Raw genomic sequence first — 19,508 nt, 5'->3', positions numbered from 1 at the left:
TGAATAATGTGGGGTCAAATGGGGCAGTGCGAGCACAGGTATCCATACCTGAGAGCAGGTTAGAGGTGGACGTAAAGTGATTCGGAGGAAACGTAAGAACGAGGCCTGAGAGTTTGCTACGGAAGGATGCGGATACGGCACCGTAGGCTGCGTGGGAGTGAGCGTGATGAAGACATGAATCTAATAAGCACTGCTCTGTCCGGCGCTTTCATTTGCTTCTCTTGGTTCCGCTTCCAGCCGGAGGTGAGCCTCTGCAGAGCACTTAGGCGTCTAAGTGTAACCTCACACATGCGTACTGTACGTCTCTTCACATCTCTACAGCATCTCTATACAAAGAGAACGGGTGTATACAGGGACATCTGTACCCACGTGCACATCTCAGCCCAGATGATGATTAAAGGGGCACATAATGCCTGAGTAATTGCTTGGCCCGGTGTGTTACGACCCCCGCCTGCAGTGCACGTTGTGCTCCCCACAAACTGTGTGTTAACGTGTGCGCCTGTGCGATAGCGATCAGATTCAGATGAACTGCAGGCGTGCGGGGAGAAGGTCGGGCTTAATCGCGTGATCCCCAGCGGCAGCCCGCTGGGACGCGGCCTTGTCCGCGCCTCGCGGATGAGCGCGTGCGCCGAGGCCGCCGTCCGTCCGTCCGTCCGTCCCGACGCGCCGCCGTGTCCGCGGCCAGATGAAGCCTGGCACAGGCCTCGCATCCTGCCTCTCTCCGCCCGCATATGGCTTTGGCATATGTCCTCCTTCCCGACGTTTGGGTTAGCGTGCCAAGGTCGGGCGTAGGTCAGGCGTGGAGGACTGAGCCACTTTTAACTCCGCCTGCGCCGCCTGCTGTCTTGTTCTCTGCTAACCCCTAAGCTTTGAAGCCATGGCTCTGGGGGCTTTGTGTGAACTAACATTGCATTTCTCTTACTTTGCCATGCAGCAGTTTGACACAAGCACACACTTACGTTCACAAAGAGCGTGTGTGTGTGTGTGTGTGTGTGTGTGTGTGTGTGTGTGTGTGTGTGTGTGTGTGTGTGTGTGTGTGTGTGTGTGTGTGTGTACACATTTGCCCCCCGCCCCGCCACCACTACATCTTCTTTTGACAGACATATGACCTTGGCTTTCCCCTCTGTGATATTTCACAGAGAGTCTGTCTGCTCTTTGCTGCTGTCACCATCTGAATAGATAGATAAATGTTTGGGTGGAGGGGGGGGCAGGCGGGGATGGACAGATGATAGAGCCATCAGGTTCTGGTGACATGTGACATCACAGAGGCGCCGTGCCGCAGCTCACGATTTACTGCCCTGACTGTACATTCAGCCGAGTTTGGCCCAGCTGGGGTCACAGAGGGTTCCCCACCTCCTGTAAGTCATTACAACTGTTTTTGTAGTGAGGTGGTCCTGGCCTTGAGTTCAAAGCTGTCATGCGTCAGGAGAAAGAGGAAAGAAAAACAGGGCTGAGGGTTCACACAGGCATAGTAATATCTGTAAATGGCTTTGAACACACGTTGCAACCCGATCCTGCCTGGAATCGCAGCCTCGGCATTTAGCTCATTCTGTGAAATAACGGTGCCACAGGCGTCTGCTCAGCTTCACACATCTCCATCTACCTGAATCTCCCAAGAAGCCCAATGAAAGTGTTTTGCAAATACTGTTTGACCCACGCCTGTCAGCCCTGTCAATCATTCCCCGCCTGTTTCCCAGCCTTTGCTGTCACTCCGATATAAATAGCAATCGCTGACCTTTTTGTCTTCTGTCTCCCTCAGATCCGCGTTGATGGGCCTCCTAACGGCGGCGTCCAGTACGAGACCATAACCGTGATCAAGGACGGCAGCCCCGTCCTCAGGGACATGGCCTTCTCACTGGACCGGAACTACCTCTACGTCATGTCTGAGAGACAGGTAGGTGTTGGAATGCAAAGCCGCGGCCGCCTCGGACGCCCCGGGCGTGTCTGCATATGTTTAAATGTCAGGAGTGAAGTGTCTGAATATGCAAGCGGGGCCTAAAATGACCAAGCTCTCCACATCAGCGGCAGCACCACCCTCTGCTCGCTATAAATAACCTGGGCAGCACAGCGGGGAGCGTTGTGACAGCTTTGGATAATGAAGGAGAACAATGAGGGCAGGAAGGAAAAAGTAGAGAGAGGAACAGACGAGAGAGAGGGAGAAATGAAGGGCACTTGCTGGTCGGCCTGTTGACTGTCTGACGCACAGTACGGGTGAGAGAATGATGAGGGGACGAGGGAGAGTCGCCGAGAGAGAGACAGAGTGCAGGGTCATCGTTTCACACCTCTAATGAAGTGACACAGCACTGCCGGCTCAACGGGAGGCGCAGGTGACACATTAGGCATGCAGGCGAGGCGAGGCCGGAAGGTGACGCAAGGACGGGGGGGGGGGCTCAGCACAGGCACAGGTGATGGACGGCCGCCCTCGTTCCTCGTCGCCGCCTTTAAGACGTTCAACAACTGGCCGGACCGAGCTACAGGCGATTATCTTGACAATAGAGAGAGTCCGTTTCCAGGAGGGAGACGCCGTCATGATTTAAAAGCAGGTTTTTTTTATAAGCATTCAAACACTATTAGTGTAGTGTTTAGTTTTATTTCTACAGCATATTCCAGCAGAATGGGTTCAAACCTGCTAAATTCCCAATAAACGCACGTCTCCAGCAGTAAGATGACGACAGCGTTGCAGGGTGTGACATGAATTCCTGAAATAAAGAGGAGTTTGTATTGAGTCTAAACTCTGTTTCCTAAATTTGCTAAATCCTTTATTTCCACTTATTCCACGGATGAAACAGGCTTTTGATGTTGAGCTTATAACTGGTAGTCATCGGAATGAGAAGTGATGTTGGCGAATATTATTAGTATTCAGGCTGCCGACTCCTCTGTCTTGCTCTCCAGGGGTTGGGGAGGATTGAAGCAGACACACACACACACACACACACACACACACACACACACACACACACACACACACACACACACACACACACTGAAGTGTTCTTTGGGCATGTTGCCCTGCATGTTTAAGGACGCCACTTGATATTCACACCTGACAGTGTAACTGGATTGGGATTCAGTGTGACCACACACTAGTTCGGCCTTTTTTCATTTTTTTTGTCAAATGTATACAGGATTCAGTTCTTCGGTGTGATTCTGGACACTAACAAACGTTCTGTCACAGGGTTGCAGCCCACAGACCTGGAGCTGAGTGTGAAGTTCACTGAGTTACAGTAGCGTCGTTTACAGACACCTTCGCTTCACTTTGCTCTTTCTCACAGACGTTCTGTGGACGATATCGCTTTGACCTTTATGTCGTCTTTAAACTAAATGTCACCTCGGGCTACACTTGAAGTCAGACAACCAGGACATCACGAGGTCTATCTCGTCTGCGCCCGACTCGCTCCCGCGTGTGCGGCTGATGCTGTCTGAGGCAAATGACATGGTGATAGGAGACGGGGAGAACAAAGGCGGGATGATATCAAACAAAACCCAGGGCAGATTGGGCTCCAGTCGCATTTCCTACTCTGAATAACAACGAGGCCCTCTGTGTTTGGCACAGTGGGAAAGAGCGGATGCGGAGAGCTGTAGACTTGAATGAGCGCTACAGTAGAGAGAGAGAGAGAGAGAGAGAGAGAGAGTGTTTGCTCAGCGAGGCCATGCTCCAGAATCTGGGCCCTGGCTCCCTACAGTCCTCACACCTGTCTGTCTATGTGTGTGTGTGTGTTGTGTTGTGGTGAGGCTGGGAATCGTGGGATGTGCGAGGCCTTTGTAAACACAAACATGCCGACCGGCGCCCTCGGGGACGCACACACTTACGCACGCGGACCACATGCTCCCTCGCTTTTTATTTGCATAGGTACCGACACAATCGCGCGCACACTGAAAAAACTATTAAGCAACCTCCCATTCAGTATTCAAATGGGAGTCCTGTGGAGGCGACTAGCCTCTTTGTCTTCCTCTTCATATATATAAGTCTTCTTCCTGCTGACACGTTTACCACCTACTCCAGGTTATCTTTCTTTCTATATAAGAGAACTTTCTGTTCACTCGCATTCTCATTTGTTTCTTCAGACACCCACACCAGATGCCATCATTCACTCACCCCCGAAACATATTTAATGGCCTTCTATTTCATATTCAATCCGTGGCGCTGCCATGTTAAACCGTGCATTTGTTTTATAGATGTAATGACAAAAGCATCCACCATATTAATGATGTGGTGAGATTGGCCTAGTGCGAGGCACCACAGTGGAACTGATGAAAAGACGTGGCTCAGTGACTTCCTCTTCTCCGGGAGCAGTGTGAGCGCCTCCATGTAGGGTGCTGTATCATTACTGACAGTTGTGAAATATACAACAGCAGGTTTTTCATCACTTCTAGATTTATCTTCAGACATCTGTTTATATCCACTGGTGGAGCCTTTATTGAAAAAAAAAAGTCAAAATCAGACCCGCTGCATCATCTGTGGATGATCACAGCGCTCCTTGTAGCTCCGTGCAGCTCTGGGATCATGGAGGACCACCATATGGGGTTCTGCTGGGTCACATGTTTGAGTCATGTGTGTGTGTGTGTGTGTGTGTGTGTGTGTGTGTGTGTGTGTGTGTGTGTGTGTGTGTGTGTGTGTGTGTGTGTGTGTGTGTGTCTGTGTGTGTGCGTGTGCGTGTGCGCGTGTGCGTGTGCATGACTGCTTCTATATTTAGAACAGTAACTCTTGTTCAGTGATTCTTGGTACTTATATGGGTAGAAGTGCCGGCGGCAAACGCGGTGATGGAGAGAAAAAGGTCATAGCTGTTGCAGGAGATTGAACCGAGCCGCCTCCTAAACACGTCCTCGACTTTATCTTCTCTCCTTTCCTTCTGCCTGCGTCATCTGAAACGTCTCCTGAAATGCCGCACATCCCTCAGACGCCGTGGCGCGTTTAATATTGCATCACAAACCTGCAGAATTCAAACTGAATGCACCTTCCACTCCTCACCTAGATGTGTGACATCTCCCTGCGTTTTGCATTGCGAAGCGCCGGGACCCTTAACCTTCATCGATGAGCCTTTCACGCAGCCAGAGCCCGGTGCCCACAGTGAAACCACAGCGAGCAGAGGCTCTAATCAGACACTATTCATGTGTGATGGGACTATAGGAACGAGCTGAACCACGGACTCTGTTGCCAACTCATGCAAATTCAGCAGTGGATCCGCTTGAGTGTTTGGCCTCATCTCCACTGACTGAGTCTGTCTCATACATATTTTTTTTTGCTTAACAGTGATAAACATCCTCACCTGCCTCTCGTCACCTGTGTCCTGCAGCTTTGCAACCGAGCTTAAGCCAATAACGGGACGCGCCTCACTACGACCCACGCGAGGCCTCCGGCGGCGTCGGCCCCCTTTGTTGCCACTTTATCAACACAATGCAGCGTGCTGGGATGAATGGCTGCTACTGTAGCTGTAGGTCCTCTGAAGCGCGGATCATCAGCATTTCATTCCCCTCGTGGCGCATTGTGCTGCCGCGGCCGCTGGCATCGGCGGGAGCCGCACTCAGCGCACATGGCGGAGAATCAGCGGCCGCATTATGATGGCGGGCGCTTTGGTCAGCGGCCAGTTTGCAGCGCTCAGGCTCTGATGTATTATTCATGGGGAACAATCAAGATTTAACATCTGAAAGGGGTTTGAAGTGATACCTGTGGCGTGGCATTAATTCTGCCTGAAAAGGATTTGAAAACACCTTCACGACGAAAAGAAAGTGGAAACTACGCACACAATATAAAAGGCGGTTGCGATTTCTTTCATCGGGTCGTAATTAAAGTCTAAGAAAAGAGGCAGATGTTGACTTTGTAATGGAGCTTAATGGCGTTTGTCTCTTTTACATAACAGTACATAGATCCTGACAGACTTTGTGCTTCCAGTGAAATAGTGTCCGTCTAATTGCCAGCTCTTTATGAGGATAAGTGTGAAATTGGCGCGAGCATAGCCGGCCGAGGGAAGCTGAGCTGGCTTGTACAACAGACTGCTCTTTCATGCGCAGACACACAGCCGTCCCCTATAGAAGCGTTCAGCCATGTGCTGCTGTCACTCTCCGATACACTCGTGGCTCTTTAGCAAACATTAAATCCTTTCAGCCCGGCCCTCGCGCGCCGCCCTTCCTCCCTTAGCCGGAACCATGTATGGAACGGCAACATTACAAATCGCAGATTATCAGAAAAGAAAAGAGGACCTCCCTTTTTTTTTTTCTAGTCCTGCAATTTCTTCCAGGTGCTCGGCTGTGAAATTTGAAATCCATGCATGGATTCTTTCTTGTTTTTTTTATTTTGCTCCATCTCCAACCTGTTCTCCACAAGCCCCCCCCCTCTCCTCCAGAGTCTCCTGGTTCTTCTGTCTCCCCTCACTTGTCCCCCGCAACCTTTGTTTGGCTTCTGTGGTGAGATTGGGAGGAAATGGGTTCAGTGGTTATCGAGGCAGGAGGAAATGGGATTCATTCACACCTCACCCAGGCTTAGATGAGCTGACATGCTACTTGCTCATCACTATGCAGGACCTGGGTGTGTATGACACGCTGATTTCCTGTGTTAATGGGCACGGTGGCTTATAGCCAGGCCTTCCACTGTGCACTGTGGGCCGCACAGCTCACGCAGGCAAGCGGCAGTGCTGGTGAAGAGCGCTTTGTTTGCTGCGTTTAATGCTCACACCCTTCACGACCAGCAGATTGCACTCGCTAATCTCCAGGGCACTCGTTCAAAGCTTTAAGTATGTGTCTGTGCACTTGGGAGATTCTCTGACCGTCCAGCTGTTCACGAGCCCACCGGGGGATGCTGCGTCCCTGCAAAGGTGCAGAGCCAAAAGCGTGGTCGTGGAGGAGCCCATTTGTCTTTTGAACTGTTTGTTGCTTCGCTGTGAAGAGTTTGCAACGGCTCCCAGCGGCTCGCTGCTGTGTCCTGACCCCGCGTTGGCCCCCAGTCTGGTGAGCTCGCAGCTGCCGGGGAGTGAACAAGTCCAGGGGGTTCGACCATTGACCCACACGTCTGCATTTCTCACCAGTCTGTCTGCCCGCGACACGCGGCCAAAGAGTCCCGATAACCTGACTTCACATGAACGTGAGCCTAAAACCTGATCTAACTTCACTTCAGCTTAGGTTAAATAAGGTTTAAGTCAGAGGCGCTAAATAAGCCTAGCAGTCCATAAAGACCACACCAGTGTGTATATGGAAGAAATGACCCGAACAGAGGTTCTCCGCGTAGCTGTGATACCATGTGCCAACATATGGACCACACATCTGGTTTCCATTTTGCCCTCAGTGAAGCTGATCGTAACAGAGCAACGGTGGCCGTCGTTCACTGCAGCAGACCAGCATCTCTGGGACGTCTCTCTCTCTCTCTCTCTCTCTCTCTCTCTCTCTCCGGCGGACAGTTGCCGCGATGCATCAGCCATCGTGCTTTATCTGAGTTGTAAGCGTAACATTGGGGTCAGTGCGGCAGCCGTGGGGGTGAAGGCCGGCCAATCAATCGCACGGCTGCCTTCCCACCCAGGTGCTCTGCAGTCGAGTGTGAGGCTGGAGCCGCAACGCGGGACCTGGGACCCGAGATTCTTCACTGTAGCCCTGACAGCTTCACTTGGTATTGACACCCGGACAAATTAGGATAAATCCCCTTGTCAATATACTCATACAATGTTATTGATGATGCCATTTAGCGTTTCATTCTGAAGAAACCACTTTCTTCCCCGTCCCACTTGTCACGCTCTCTAATGTGGTGATTTGTGTGCATCTACACGTTTCTACATGTGCCTCCTCACTCCTGTGTGTACAGTATGCGCCATGTTGTACAGTAAGCTTGATGAGCATGTATGTTGACACACATGCTTGTGTTTTGTGCGCGATGCATCTCTGCATTCCGAGGTCAGGGGTCGCGGGGAGTTCAAGGGTTGACCGAGTCGGTTCATCACACGGAGGGGTCACGCCGAAAGGTCGTAAAAAAAGCCTCCCCTTTATTAAATCGCGTTTTTATAGCGACCATCTGCTTGACCACCGCTAGTCGGTTCATTCTCACCTCGCGTCCTTCGACCCGTTCAGCCGCGCTTTAGCATCGCTCCGCACGTCTGAATGTCGAGCTCTGTTTGCTCCCTCCGCACTCGCCCACCGAACAAAAGCACCTCATTTGCATGAGTCCCCGAGCAGCCATTGTTAATTGACTTAAGCCAGGATTAGTGTTAATCAGGTTTTGTGTCCTGGAACCACTGGCCAATCCGAACCTCATTATTTGATAGCAGCACACGTCCTGTCAGCCTCCACCGAGCTGTTAATTAATAGAAGCCGGTGCACCCAGGCCCCATCCTCAACCCCTTCTTACTTCCTGTTTTTAGATCCATCTATCCCCCTTCACCCCAAATATCAGCAGAGCTCAGGACATACAGTAGCAACACACTGTACGAGCTGTGAATTCAGTGACTAGGCCAGCAGACTGCGTTAGCTTCATATGTGCTTCGGGTTAAATGATCTCCAAATAGTGTCAAGTTCGTTAGGAATGGGTTTTGAGGCTCACGGGAGAGCCTATGGCGGGTGCGTTTACAGTGCGTCTGGCTTTGCAGTATAATCGTGTATGTTTCTGCACATCCCTCCGTACAGTGCCTGTTTCCAGCCAGACCCCCGCAGGAGTCTCACTCTGACATGATATGAGGTAATGAGCGAACGGAGACCTGAGCCTTAGACTCTCTGACACCTCCGCTCATGTCTGTCTAAACTTTTATCAGAGTCTACCATTAGCCAGCTACCACCCGACAAAACAATGGTGAACCATTATAAAGTCAATAAAGAGATTGGGAACGGGATAAATGGGCACGTAAATATTTCATGAGCTAGTTTAATCCAAACACTGGCAGGTAAACACTGAGTAGATACCGTCGCCTTTGGGCTCAGAATCCCAAATCTAAACATATTTAAAGTCTTGATCAGGAGTTTGTTTAAAGCTTGTATTCCAGAGCAGATGCATGCAGAGTGCAGAGCAGAGCTGCTGGAACTCTGCACGTTACAAATCCAGAGCATATCTAGTTCAGTTAAGAGTGTATATGTGCATTTAGTTCCCATTTGTGCACGTTTCCCTGCACACTTTGTCACTTTGTGAGTGAGTGTGAGCCAAAGGAACAGTCCAGAAGCCATCCTGCCAGAATAATCAGCTCCGTAATTAAGAGCTGTGAGTATGTCAACTGCCTTCATAGACCAACCCCACAACCCCCCACCCCCCCCCCCCCCCACCCACCACCCACACCAACCCACCCCCCCCACACCCCACCCACCCACACCCACCCCCCCCCCCCCCCCCCCCCCCCCCCCCCCCCCCCCCTTTCTGTCTTTCAGTCTCACTGTCTGTCTGCCTCCATAATGGCGCAGCGTTTGTCTGTTTCCTCCCTGCGTCAGCGCAGAATGCTCATGACATTCATTGTGAAACTAATGGCAGTGCTTCACTCCTCCTAATTGTAGGCTTTAATTGCAATAATTATTTACAAGCCTAATTAGAGCCTGGAGAGTGTCAGGGAGAAGCACGAGTGCCAGTCGACGGAACCGCGACAGGGTTTGTCAGAAGCCAGACGAAGAGTAAAGTGAATGGAGTGGAAGTGTTTGCTCTGTAATTGGGGGAGGCCATGTCTGCAGATCTCCCTGCCTCCCTCACTCACTTTCCTTCCCTCATTAGAATATTTTTTATGTTTGGCACTTCCTGTACCTTCTCGATCTGAGTTGGAGGCTTTGTCAGTGGAGAGTGTGAGGCTTCATCCCCAGCATCACATTAACGTATCTGATTTCCCGTTTGAGAGCGGACATCTCACTGCCCTAGACCACCAGTTGCACTTCGTGCTACGTGTCTTCCGACCAGGACCTTGGTTGACTGGGTGCAGTCTGGCAGACCCTCAGGAGGTCTTCTCCTTTTTCATTGGTGCGTGTGTCTCGCTGCCAGCCCTGCAGTATGCTCTTTGTCTGCCCTTCACTAGGCCACTCTTAGTAAACAGATTCCAGTAGGAGCGCTGCTGGTTTTGATGGGCTGCTCATGGCAGCTCGACGCTTTCTTCATCCTATTGGAAGAACAACCCCCCCCCCCCCCCGACACCCACCCTTCATCTTTCCCTTATTCCTCTTTTGCTCTTCCCTTTTCTCCTCTCCTGTCAGCGAGCGTCCGATGGGAGGACTCAATCCCACAATGCCATTCTGCTCTCCCCCGTGGCTCACTTTGACAAAGCCGACAGCCTGAGCACTAGTGATGGATCTAGAATTGTACAGTGTTTGTGTGTGTGTGTGTGTGTGTGTGTGTGTGTGTGTGTGCGTGCGTGCGTGCGTGCGTGCGTGCGTGCGTGTGTGTGTGCATTACTGTAAATGCATTTTACAAAGTTAAAACAAGTCAAACCCTCTATTTCGGACTCTCGCTGGGTAGAAGAATTGTCTGTAATCTGTAAATCGCGCTGCAGATGTCGTTTACACACGTGTGCCCCACATTCTCTGTTTATCCTTCCGACTTTTTCAGTCACCGCTGGGAGAACTTGTATCTGGGTTTTTGGTAAGTGATGACTTCACTCCACAAATTTACTTGACAGATATTGGGGGGAATGCTTGCTGTCGCTCTTTAAGCCGATGGACACAGCGTTCATCAGATGCGCTAGAAATCACACAAGTTCACTGCGTCTGCTCGTCTGCAGACACGCACGCGGCAGAAATAAGGGGAAAAGGAGGAAGATGAATGTGCAGGACTGGATAACATATCTCCTAATGCAATATTTGAGGAAAAATATTAGAAAGAGCACAGGCTAGATAAGGCCAGTGATTTAAACAGTGTGTCAGCAGACAGCCTGTTGAAATATTACTCCTTTGCCGACTTGTAAATCGGATATTTGCAGCCAGAAGGATCACATGGCGGTAATAGATACGGCCACGGAGTGACGGATTGGGCCGCGTGAGGGATTTGGGGAGGAGAGCCTCTACGAGAGATTTGTGGTGGACAAACACTGTTACCTATACTCTAAATAAGACGGTGCACCTCAGAGGGAGAAATGCTTATTTATTCCATACTTTCCAAAAGCAACTGGGGAGCAGTTAATTTGGCTGCACACAAGCAGCTGTCGGAGAGTCGTGGGATGAGAGGGAGAGAGGAACGGAGGGTGGAGGGAGAAGAGAGACGAAGAGAGTGAGACACAAAGGCAGTTCGAGCTCATTATGTTGATTTTTCCTCTACTGCCAAACAAAGACACCCAGGCACTTTTCGACACACCACCATAGATCAGTCACAGCTTTCTTTCTCCGCTCTCACCCCACAGAGCTCCTCTATAGGCAAATCTAATAATTTTCTCTCCACCGCGGGAGCACGTTTGCCTTCAGCCTTTATCTCTGTATGCACTATTTCTTATGGAATCAAATTGGATTAAATCATAGACACTCTTATAGTGTCTGAGGAGGTTTTTAGCCTCGGTAATCCTTGTAGACTCTCATTAGCGTATCACCACTGACATGCGAAGAAACCATTTTCTAAGAGTAATTTCTGGGATTCATACATACACAAACATGTGTGGACCGCATGTGTGTATTTTTATGCATGCATCCATGCAAGTAAGCCTCTCGCACAAACACAAATGCTCCATCCCATACAAATGTATGTACACATACACACTCAGTTTGGAATTAGATGAAGTGTCCCCCACCACCTGAGCCTAGTTACTGATGCCCCTCCTTCCTGTCTGTCTCGCCTTCTCATGTACACAGACTAACATCATCTAGACACACACACACACACACACACACACACACACATTGGCAACAGCCCCGAGAGTAGTGGGGTGTAACAGAACCCCTTCATTTGTATGTTCATCATGTACACTGGGAGAGACGCTCAGACAAAGAGAAGTAACGTGCACACACACACGGACAAACAAACACACACACACACACGCTCGCCGACTGAACACACTCAGACATGCACTGTGCGGTCCCTGTATGGATCAGAGATCATTTCTGTCTGCCTTCCCCTCTAAATCAATAGCCCCATTGGACGACAGACAACCGTGAGCCTGCCAGGGAGGGTCTCCAGCCTTCACGCCGTCCCACAGCACACGCACGTGCCTGTTGATGTGTGATGGCCTCTGCTGCTTCCTTATTAACTCCTCACATGTTGACTGGAGCATGCGCCTCATTACGGGCTGCATTGACAGTCAGGGATCCCACTGAGAGACACACAGACACGCTGGACTAAATCAGACAGGGCCAGAGACACATAGACAGGCAGAGGGGTACAGTGAGGCGACAGACAGTGACAGCATCACACAGAGAGGCGCCCCAGACGCGAAGGTAAAAAATGAAGACAGCCAGACTGAAAGAAAATCTCAGCTGAATGAACGTGGGGGAGAGAAACCCACAAATAAATATGAGTGATCGCCGTAGACACAAACTGCAGAGATGCAGAGATCTACAGTAGGAATGAAGGAGAAGGTCGATACTGTGTAGGAGTATCCAACAGTAACAGGTTGTTAATGGAGTCCATAGGTATCACTCATGCATGATTAATTTCCCTTAAGAACTCTGGCCTCTCACCACTTCACAGGTGACTACAGACCTCCAGCCCACTGCTAATCTCATAATGAGTCACATTAGGCTCTGAAGTAGCCGCTGTTCAGACAACCCGTACCTGCAGTACAGCATTAGTGCCCAGTTTGGTACGAGCGTGTGACGGCGTCTGAGTGGAGGCGGGCTGACTTTAATTAGAAGTACAGCACTCTCAAAGTCTAAAAAGTATATAACATATCAGAATACTGTTTAAACATAGTGCATGTGACTGTGCGCTTTGTCATGAGCTGCTCCACTCCAGTCTATAGACTCCGTCATGCTCTGTTCAAACCTTCAGGCAGTCATTGATGAAATGCAACAGAACTAACTAATGAAGTGCAGCTACTGTACTCTACACACACACATGCAGATTCAGTTGCACATACAGTATGTTTCATGTATTGTTCTGCCAATAGACTGCGGAGTCAAATTTGAATTCTGCAGATGAGCTGAGTGTCATCTTAGGTAGCTTACACGTTCACGCGGACCCTCTGTGCACCTGCACAGCCCCCGTTTCCATCCCTTAAATGTCAGAGTGGGCCTTTCAACCAGTTGCCAGTAAGCAAGCAGGGTGGAGGGGCCCGAGAGTTCAAAGTGGTCAGGCAGCGTGAATGTAATTTCCTCCTTTTAGCCTCCTGACTGAATTACCGAGCAAAGAGGCCACCTCGACTGGGAGCCGCGAGAGCGAGCAGGGGAGCGCAGGGGAGTGGGTTTACAAGCGGTGGGGGAGGCTGGGGAAGGAGATGGGGGGGGAGATAAGGCCAAAAGAGAAGCGAGACGGGACCAGGGGAAGGAGAGCCGGGGACTTTCAGATCACATCTTCACCGCGTGTCAGAGGGCGCGCACGGGAGCAAAGTGAAGTCGTTAAATCACGCATGCCGTGACTTTAAGTTGTGTTTGGCTAAGGCCATTAGATAGATAGATGGATGAAAGACAGCGAGAAGCAGCAAAAAGCATGTGTCTGGCCTGCTTTTGTTTTCTTCTGTTTTCTTTATTAACACATTTATTGAACTGTGTTGGAGCATTTTTAAGCAGCTGGCACCAGGGGCTCCACCGCCGCTCGAGCTGCTCCGCACACAAACAGACACAGTTGTCGGTGTAACCTCTTCCCCTCCTCTCCTTGCCCAAATAGAGGACTGGAGCCATAAATAATTGATACACTCCTTGCTGTATTGACTGGCTGGATTTTTTTTTCCATCCTTCCTGCTGGTCGATTCCCTCGCTCCATTATTTCTCTGCTCGCGCTCCCTTCGCTGCCTCACATCCCCCCGTGACTCCTCCTTCAGCGAACACACACGGCACAGCTTCTTGTTGCCCTCCTCCCTATTACCCACTGCCCCGCTTTGTTTCTGTGGCATCCACAAACAGCACAGGTGATATGCTGTACTACAGTATGTGCCGTGCTTTTCACAATAAAAGCTGTTATCTTAAAATTGAAACCCACTAACCAGAGGTGGGGTAAAGTTAAGAAATTGTTATAGTGCTGAAAACATATAATATTTGAGTCAAAAGTCATCACCCTACAATAGAGAATGTGGAATATATGATTTGAGCTCTAGTCTGAAGCACACAATACGATCACGGGCTCAGCAACAGTGACTCAGTGAATCACACACGAGGTGTCAGACAGGAAACGCTCCAGTTTATTATTCCCACTTTAAATGCGCGCTCATTGTCCCGGGGTCAGCGTGGACTCATAGCGGGTGCCTGGCTCCAGGGTTCAGGCGGCGGTCACAAGGCATACGCCTGACCTCCCCTGCTCCTCCCCTTCTTTCCTGCCTGGCACTTTGTCTCCTACCAGTCTGTTGCTTCTGACGAGCTGCCAGGCACCAGGCCCAGACAGGACCGAGGAGCCGGGGGGTGGCTGATCAACGTGTGAGGACTAGATATTTGCTGTAGTATCAGTTAAGAGGCAGTGGGGGTTCCACCCTCCTCCTTCGACTCTCCTTTATCCGCGGTCTTGTGGTGCTATAGGTCGTCTAAATATTTAATGCTTCAAATCTGAGGCGTTGGGCCAAATCCAATAAGGAAAACAAATCTGTGTGCATGTGTGTGTACGGGCCTTTTGTGTTTGAGTGGACTGAATAGACGGAAAGGAATAATGAAAGGCGAACAGACAGAGATGACAATAAATGTTTATTGTCATTTCCCAAATACTTCTCAGACTGTGGGACATGACGGTTCGTAGATGAGGGAACTTCGCCTCAGCCTTTTCTCCCTCCAAGGTCCAGACTCTTAAAATCGATGAGCAATATCTTCTCTGAGTGCTGCGCTGCTTTACTGTGAACGCACGCCGACCTTCAGGGGAAAAAAAAACACTCCGAACGCACAATGGTCCTGCATCTCCCAGTGAACTCACTGGTGCGGACCCCGCTGCATTGTGCATTAGTGTGGGAGACAGTTCTTTAATAACCGTCACGCAGTAAAGACGAATCAATATCGTGTATTTTTGCATCTTTCAGGAAGAACTCTGACATCTGTTTCACCAGCAACAGCACAAACAAGCAGTTTAAAAGCAGTTTCACTCAGTGAAACAGAGCGAAAGGTAGAAGGAGGACGTCTCCAGGGGATGGAGGTTCTGTTTTTTATGTACAGTATGATAAAAATGATTTTTAAGTGTCTTTTAACAACTTTTACCCATTTGCTGCTGCAGCCGTCATTAAAGCTCCTGTTGTGGTGACTCTACACGTTGGGCGCGGGGCCTCAGCGGGATCGGTGCTCGTGCGCCCCATCGACCTCGCACATGCCCTTGTGCTGGTCGTAATCATAGTGGGTGTTATTGGTGCCAGTTTGATTATCCTCAGTCCAGACCTCTGCACTGGACCAGTCAGGCTCAGGACGAATATCGATGATTTGGTTCAACCACGGACTGACCCCAGTCTCCCGCTGTAGAAACACCTCGATGAGTCATTTATTCCCCATTTCAGCCTTAAAGTTGAAGTCGAGCAAAGTCAGCGGAAACTTGCACCGTGCATGAATGCCGAGTTAATCGCCTTTGTTTTGTTACTGCGAGGAAATGCCTTTTCTTGCGAGCGGAGGTCAGTAAGCTGGATGGGACGCCTCGGCCACAACACAACAGAGCAGATTTGTTGGGGATTTGTTTGACAGCGCAGTGGAAGGACTTTGCGCGTTGAGACAAGGGATATGTGGCGGCCGTCCTCAGGAAGACCCTCGGTGGGATTAGTGGAGCAGATTATAGAGTGGTTGATCAGGGGAGTAGCTCAGCCGTGCCTGTGTAGTTAGGCTGGACACAAGGAACACCGGTTGCAGGGTCACAGTGGGACTATGAGACCCGGGGGGCTGTGGATTTCATTGGCTTTCATTCATTCAGTTGCAAGAATTTGCTCTGCTTGTGTGCCTTTGTCATTAGCTGCGCTCAAACACACACACACACACACACACACACACACACACACACACACACACACATATAGAAATACACGCAGGCCCCCTCCCATGCTCTCCCTCTTTCTTTCTGCTGGAATGGGTATTGTGTTCATGATCGATGTGCCTCATTCCAGTGACGTGGTAGCCTGGCTAACTCTCATTAAAAATGGATAGGGTATAGGGGAGCCGTCACTGGGCACCGGCGTGTGTGTGTGTGTGTGTGTGTGTGTGTGTGTGTGTGTGTGTGTGTGTGTGTGTGTGTGTGTGCTTAAAATGGGTTTTGTAGGTGGCCGGAGGTCCCAAAGGTGCCAGCTGTTTACCGAAGGTGAGGGGGGGTTGGCATTAGTGGTGCTTGGATGTTGGAGTGGTGCAGGGGTCAGAGCTGGGCCTGTTGCCGTGGCAACAGTTTGCAAAATAGCTTCTTCTGCATTACTGGTAGTGTGGGATTTTTCCCCTCTCTCTGCACACTCACTCTCTCTCTCTCGCTCGCTCGCTCTCTCTCTCTCTCAGCATGGCGAGGCACATCTGGCACCACGGAGAATAGGTCTCATCAGAACACAGAGCAATGGGCCGCTTCCACTCTGCTCTGTCCTCTTTTATCCTCCCAGTCCCCCCCACCCACCCCCACACACACATCTTTTCTTGCCCCTCCGCCCATGTGCCCCCATCTATCACAAAGGTGCAGCGAGCGTGGCTGGATCTGAGGGTAGCCAGGGCGAGCGCAGCTGAAATGGAGCTGCTATTCATTCATTCACCGCCTCAGAGACCCGGGAGCAGATGAAAGTGTTGCTGCCTGTTGTTAATGCACATACTGTACATCCTCAGCCTCTCCAGGGTGCCGGAGCAGACCCTCTGCTGCTCTCATCTGTCCTTCATTTGAAACTTATTAAAAACAAGCAGTAGGCTTCACAATTAGCAAAAAAAAAACATGTACACTGACTTTTTTATTACAGTAGATGCTAAAGGGACAACACCTGTGTGCTTTCTGTTTGTGGTGAAGTTGCTCTTTCTGGAGACACAATATGCACCAAACATTAGCCAAATGCATTATTTATGAAGGTTACACAAGAAATAATAGGTGCTGAAGACTTCATTACACAAAAATCATGTTGGTTCATGTGAATACTGTTTTGATACCACTGCAGGTTTGTACTTTGTCATTTAGGCCGACACAAAAGCCGTGGTCCTGCCACTGATGTGTTAAAGCTGGCCATTAATACCGGAGCGCAAATCCCCAAAGCTATAGGTTTCAGTAAGACACACTGCAGCCAAGCATTAGCGGAGGCTTGGGAATAATAATGGGAGCCGAAGCCTATTCAGCGTAAGCCTTTGAAAGAGAGGAAGCTGTTGTTGTTTTAACCCCTCGGCTGTCAGTCAGTCACCCAGGTTGGTGCCGTATGTGACTCCCTGCTTGAATAACCCCCCGCTAAGGTCATCCTAAGCTGGAATTTTATTAGCATTCATTTACCCGCGCGCGGCGTCGGAGCCGGGCCCGAGCGGCGAGCGGAGAAAGTTGGAGGCCACGTCGGCTCGCACGCGGCGCTTCTTTGTCTTCCTGAGGAAACGCGGACGCAACAATGTGCACATCCGCTGTGGCACCGACAAACAAACACGCACGCATACACACACACACACACGCACAGTGGGAGAAGGGGCTTCATTGTGCAGCCCTGCTGTGTTGAGTGACTGTAGCGTGTGCTGGGCAACAGCTGCTGTGATCCCCCCCACCCACCCCCCCCTCCACTGCTGGCCCATGCTGGTCTAAACAAATCAATACACACACACACACACACACACACACACACACACACACACACACGCACTGACACACTTGGAGCACATGGCTCTTCTTAGTGCTGTTGCGGCCTGTTTGCCGGTTGCACCTCGCTCTCCTTCTCCCTTCTGTGTTTTTTACTTTGCATACTGCTCCATAAGGGACACCCCCAGCTGCCGGCGCTGCTCCCTGACTCACCCCCTCACCCCCCTCACCCCCTGCTGACAGCTGTCTCTATACTGTAACCCTTTCATGGAGCCTCTGTGAAAGTTAAACCCTGAAGTTTCACCGGAGTTGCGCGTGTTCGGGGACGGATCTGACGGCTTCTTCTGCGGCTGAGAGGGATCCGGAGGCTTGGATCCGGAGACTCCGATCCGGAGGCGCATACGCAGACCGAGCCGCTGCTTCCGCGGCCAAGTCCCGCTCCTGGTGGGCTTGTTTGTCATCGCTTGTAGCTTCTGCTGCTGATGTGACCTCGTCTGCAGCTCATTACAGCGTGCCACCTGTTTGTCCTGAAGCTAGGCAACGCACACACACACACAGGAATAGAGTCTGTCGAGGTGACAGGGTTAATCTAACAGGAGTGTCCGTAGCGGAGCTGCCGCACAGTGCAGGGACTGTCAGCGTCCCACCGTGTCAATGGCTTTCTTTGTCCCCTGGGCCCATCTCGCTGTTGCCGCAGGGTTTAGGAGCTGGTAGACAGGTGGAGAGTTATGGAGCTTTTGAGAAGCAAAGACAAAACAAAGGGGGAGATATATGGGGCTGGAGCACTCAGAGTTTTCACAGCAGCTGACAGGTTTGCCCACTACAGCTTATCATAGGCCATGCAACAGCGGGAGCAAGTTACACATTTAGCTGTCAGCTTTTTTTTTTTGAATTTGAATTTGATACGTTGCAATAAAGAGAAGCAGTTGACGCACACCCAGCTGTTATCTCCTCCTAGCTGACAGTTAAGTCCAGCCCGTGGTGCTAACGGTAATTAATATCACCCAGTGGGCGACTGGGTGAGTTTGAAAAAAAAACACTTAAAAGGTGTTATTTGCACCCTTTATTCACTTGCCCACATTTTGCAGGGGACCCACTCATTAGGCATTGATCTGAGCGGGAGCGTCGGAGTCGAACGGGGCACGAGCTGCCATTACCCGACAAGGCGACTGCCAGGAAATTGAAAGGCAGACACAAGTGGAAATGAATCTGCGTGAGACGCTGAAAATGCCCGGTTGAGCCCCTCGCTTGTTCTGCTGTTTGTCTGCTGGTGTTTGCGTTGCAGTTTGTGTCAGTGTGCGTTAGCTCCCGCCGACTCGCCAAGATGCAGGTGTGAGCGGGGGCCGCCCCGCGGGACGCTACACACACACACACACACACACACACACACACACACACGCTGACCTCCGGATTGCACACCGCTGTGCTGCATAAACAGACCGAGGGGCCAAGTCTGGCAGATGGACAGACACAGACTGAGACACACACACACACACACACACACACACACACACACACACACACACACATGTACAGTACATATAGACACCAACAGAAGGAGCCGCTGACTCACGCACACAACGTTGTTTTTCCCAGAAGACATGTTCTGTCGCCGCTTCCCTCATGTATGGAAATACACGCATGTAAATTCTCAACCTTGTGTTCGTACAACTATAATGTTAAATACATAAGCGCATGAGCAAAAGGATGTTTGTTTTCTATTCACACGGTTGTAACAGCCGTGTGTGGATTAGTGCGGATTCGTGGGAGTGGAGTGTATTTGCTTTGTTGCTGAGCTTATTGTGCTTAT

The 19,508-nt window shown here is 50.5% G+C and overlaps 1 protein-coding gene across 8 annotated transcripts in view; it reads left to right on the top strand.

The window, feature by feature from the left end:
- plxna2 (plexin A2) overlaps positions 1-19,508 on the top strand; it is a 182,234-nt gene that overhangs the window by 102,803 nt on the left and 59,923 nt on the right. For all 8 annotated transcript variants that reach the window (XM_029157357.3, XM_055510096.1, XM_055510098.1 and 5 more), the window contains one exon: positions 1,760-1,894. In XM_029157357.3, the coding sequence (XP_029013190.1) occupies positions 1,760-1,894 (135 nt within the window). The remainder of the gene's footprint in view (positions 1-1,759; positions 1,895-19,508) is intronic.

The sequence above is a fragment of the Betta splendens genome, chromosome 7 (assembly GCF_900634795.4).
Source record: "Betta splendens chromosome 7, fBetSpl5.4, whole genome shotgun sequence".
Classification (NCBI taxonomy): domain Eukaryota; kingdom Metazoa; phylum Chordata; class Actinopteri; order Anabantiformes; family Osphronemidae; genus Betta; species Betta splendens.
Note: the sequence above shows the minus strand (reverse complement) of the source record. Positions and strands in the feature narration are given on the sequence as shown.